At 46.9% G+C, this 2,806-nt stretch overlaps 1 protein-coding gene across 1 annotated transcript; it reads left to right on the top strand.

Annotated features, from left to right (window-relative positions):
- The first annotated feature begins 368 nt into the window (after positions 1–368).
- Positions 369–2,325, top strand: NOG (noggin). Its single transcript, XM_089692540.1, has one exon. It carries the CDS (start codon positions 980–982, stop codon positions 1,646–1,648), a length of 669 nt encoding a protein of 222 aa, XP_089548666.1. The 5' UTR covers positions 369–979; the 3' UTR covers positions 1,649–2,325.
- The last annotated feature ends 481 nt before the right edge of the window (positions 2,326–2,806 follow it).

Below are 2,806 nucleotides of genomic sequence, written 5' to 3'. Positions count from 1 at the left end.
TTTTATAACTATCTCGTTCTTTCCATTCCTCAGTCTGGATCTGTCTTCTCTCTCTTATCTCTCTCTCATCTCTCATCTCTCTCTCTCATCTCTCTCTCTCATCTCTTTCCTGCCTCCTCTCTGCAGCTCCCAATTACCTCCCAGTACCCTCTCCCAGGACATGTAACATGTAGCAGATGGGATCCCCTGTCACTGTCCTCCTTTGGAAAGTGAACCTCCAGCGGATCGATGTATTAGTCTACTAGAGGCCAGCAGAGGGCGTCATACTCCTTCTGCCTACAAGGACTGGCACCCCCCCTCCCTTTTCCTTTTCTACCATTCAAGTGAAAAAGGGAGGTGTCACCGAAGCAACCAACCATGACCACAGGCTATCACACTACTTAAACATGAATTACATCACAGCCGTATGGAGTCCGGCTAATAAATCCAAAGTAGCCAGAGGGACTGGCTCCAGCTCTGCACTGCTGCATGCCTGGCTCAGCACTCAGAGGGGGAAGAAGAAGAGGAGGAGGAGGAGGAGGAGGAGGAAGAGGGATCCTGCATGGACAGACCCCAGGATTTCCCTGACTTTTGCTGACACTTTTATTTTTTGGGGTTGGAGGGGAACCCCTTGGTGCTGCTACCACCCTGCTGCTGCTGCTAGTGCACCCCCCTGATTATCCTTTGCTTCCCCACTTGGATACATTGAGTCTCTGGTTACCATGGTGATCCAGCTGAAAGTGAAGAATATTTAACAAGGAGGGGGGGTGTGGAAGGCTGGACCCAAGCAGGCAGACACACTGGTGCCATCAGGACTGTGAGCTGTGCGAGAATCACACCAGATTCCAAAATTCTCCAGCAACTGGCCATGAGAAGGGGGGGACCCTGAGCCTGCTGCCTACCCCTGAGCCCCCCCTCCCCTATTTTACCCCCCAGATGCCTTCTTTATGATCCCTGAGCAGGCAGGAGACTGTGATTTCTCTCGTGGGCTCTCTGCAGCATGGATCACCCCCAGTGCCTTGTGACTCTCTACGCCTTGGTGGTCTTCCTGGGGCTCCGAATAGACCAAGCGGTGGGCCAGCACTATCTGCACATCCGACCTGCCCCCAGCGAAAAGCTGCCCCTGGTAGACCTGATCGAGCACCCGGACCCCATCTTCGACCCCAAGGAGAAGGATCTCAACGAGACCGAGCTGAGGACTGTCCTGGGTGGCCACTTCGACCCCAACTTCATGGCCACCCACTTGCCCGAGGAGAGGCTGGGCGTGGAGGACCTGGCGGAGCTGGACCTGCTGCTCCGGCAAAAGCCCTCTGGGGCCATGCCGGCCGAGATCAAGGGCCTGGAGTTCTATGAGGGTCTGCAGGGCAAAAAGCACAAACTGAGCAAGAAGCTGAGGAGGAAGCTTCAGATGTGGCTGTGGTCCCAGACCTTCTGTCCGGTGCTGTACACGTGGAGTGACTTGGGCATCAGGTTCTGGCCCCGCTACATGAAAGTGGGCAGCTGCTACACCAAGAGGTCCTGTTCTGTCCCGGAGGGCATGGTTTGTAAGGTCTCCAAGTCCATGCATCTCACCATCCTAAGGTGGAGGTGCCAGCGCAGGGCACTGCAGAGGTGCACGTGGATACCCATACAGTACCCCATCATATCTGAGTGCAAGTGCTCCTGCTAAAGAACTCCTCAAAACTTTTATTTTTTCAAAGACATCGCTTTATCCCCCCACCCCCATCCACCCACCCACCCTTCCTTTCTAAAAAAAAAAAAAAAAAAAAAAAAATGTTGTATGCACTGTAATATGTAGGAATGTATATGTCTGTATATATGGTACCAGTCTAAATTACTTATTAAAAAAAAGGTCAGTATTATTCTTTTTAAGTAACCAGTTGTCTACTGCATCGTCCAAGGCAATCCATCTGGTTCTCATTTTTTTTTATTATTATTATTATTATTATTGTTATTATTATTATTATAATGTGCCTAATGTATACTGTATTTATATACAAGAACAAAAATAAGCACTTCGCCTCGCGAAGCATATTTGTTTTTTGTTTTTTTTTTGTTTTTGGTTAAAGTTTATTTTTTTTAAAAGACTTTTATTATAGATGCCATTTTATTCCCCCATTGTGCGGGGAAGGTGGCAGCTTGATGGACCTCAAGACAAAAAAAAAAAAAAAGTCAGAAATTACTTTACAGCTACTGTATATAAAGAGAACACTTTTCTTTTTTTGGAGTTTAAAAGCAAAGTAACTAATCTTGTAAATGAAGTATATCTGCTATTTATTCTTTTTATTTTTCATCCTTGTAGTCATGGAACAGTGCAGATTAGAATTAAACCACTAAAATATTAAACTTTTTTTTCGCAGTCTTGATGTTGTTGTTGGATGGTAGACTTTTAATGGCATGCTTTTTTTTCTTTCTTTTTTTTTTTTAATGCTGTTTTAACAGTTCTAACATACTAGGTTGGGTATTGGGTAAGGGGGTGGGGGGTGTATTAGTGGCTGCCTGGTTTATAAATTATAATAAGAGAGTCTTGTTCCTTCACTGGGTAGGGAGCTCTACAGCAAGTCTTGTGTACTTGCTAAGGGCAAAGGTGGGAGGTGGGAGTGGGGTAACCCTCGCTGACTGCTGTCTCTGGTTTTGTACTGCCTGACATTGCTTTTAGAAAGAACACGTGTCTTTCACACCTACAATTGTGGTATGGCAGTGTTGAAACTTGACTCTTGTGTCAAGACACAGCCTCCCAGTTGCAAGGCGCACACATATTGCTGCTGCTGCTGGTCCTAATCTCCTATCCCTGTTTGCTACTTCTGCTCCAACTAGCCATTGCCAG

Source organism: Staurois parvus, unplaced genomic scaffold (genome assembly GCF_062004578.1).
Source record: "Staurois parvus isolate SC_StPar_1 unplaced genomic scaffold, SC_StPar_1.0 ptg000592l, whole genome shotgun sequence".
Lineage (NCBI taxonomy): Eukaryota > Metazoa > Chordata > Amphibia > Anura > Ranidae > Staurois > Staurois parvus.
This window is presented reverse-complemented; position numbering and strand designations above follow the sequence as displayed.

Excerpts from the sequence above, each read along its gene's own strand:
- NOG (XM_089692540.1), top strand. The coding sequence starts at position 980 with ATGGATCACCCCCAGTGCCTTGTGACTCTCTACGCCTTGGTGGTCTTC.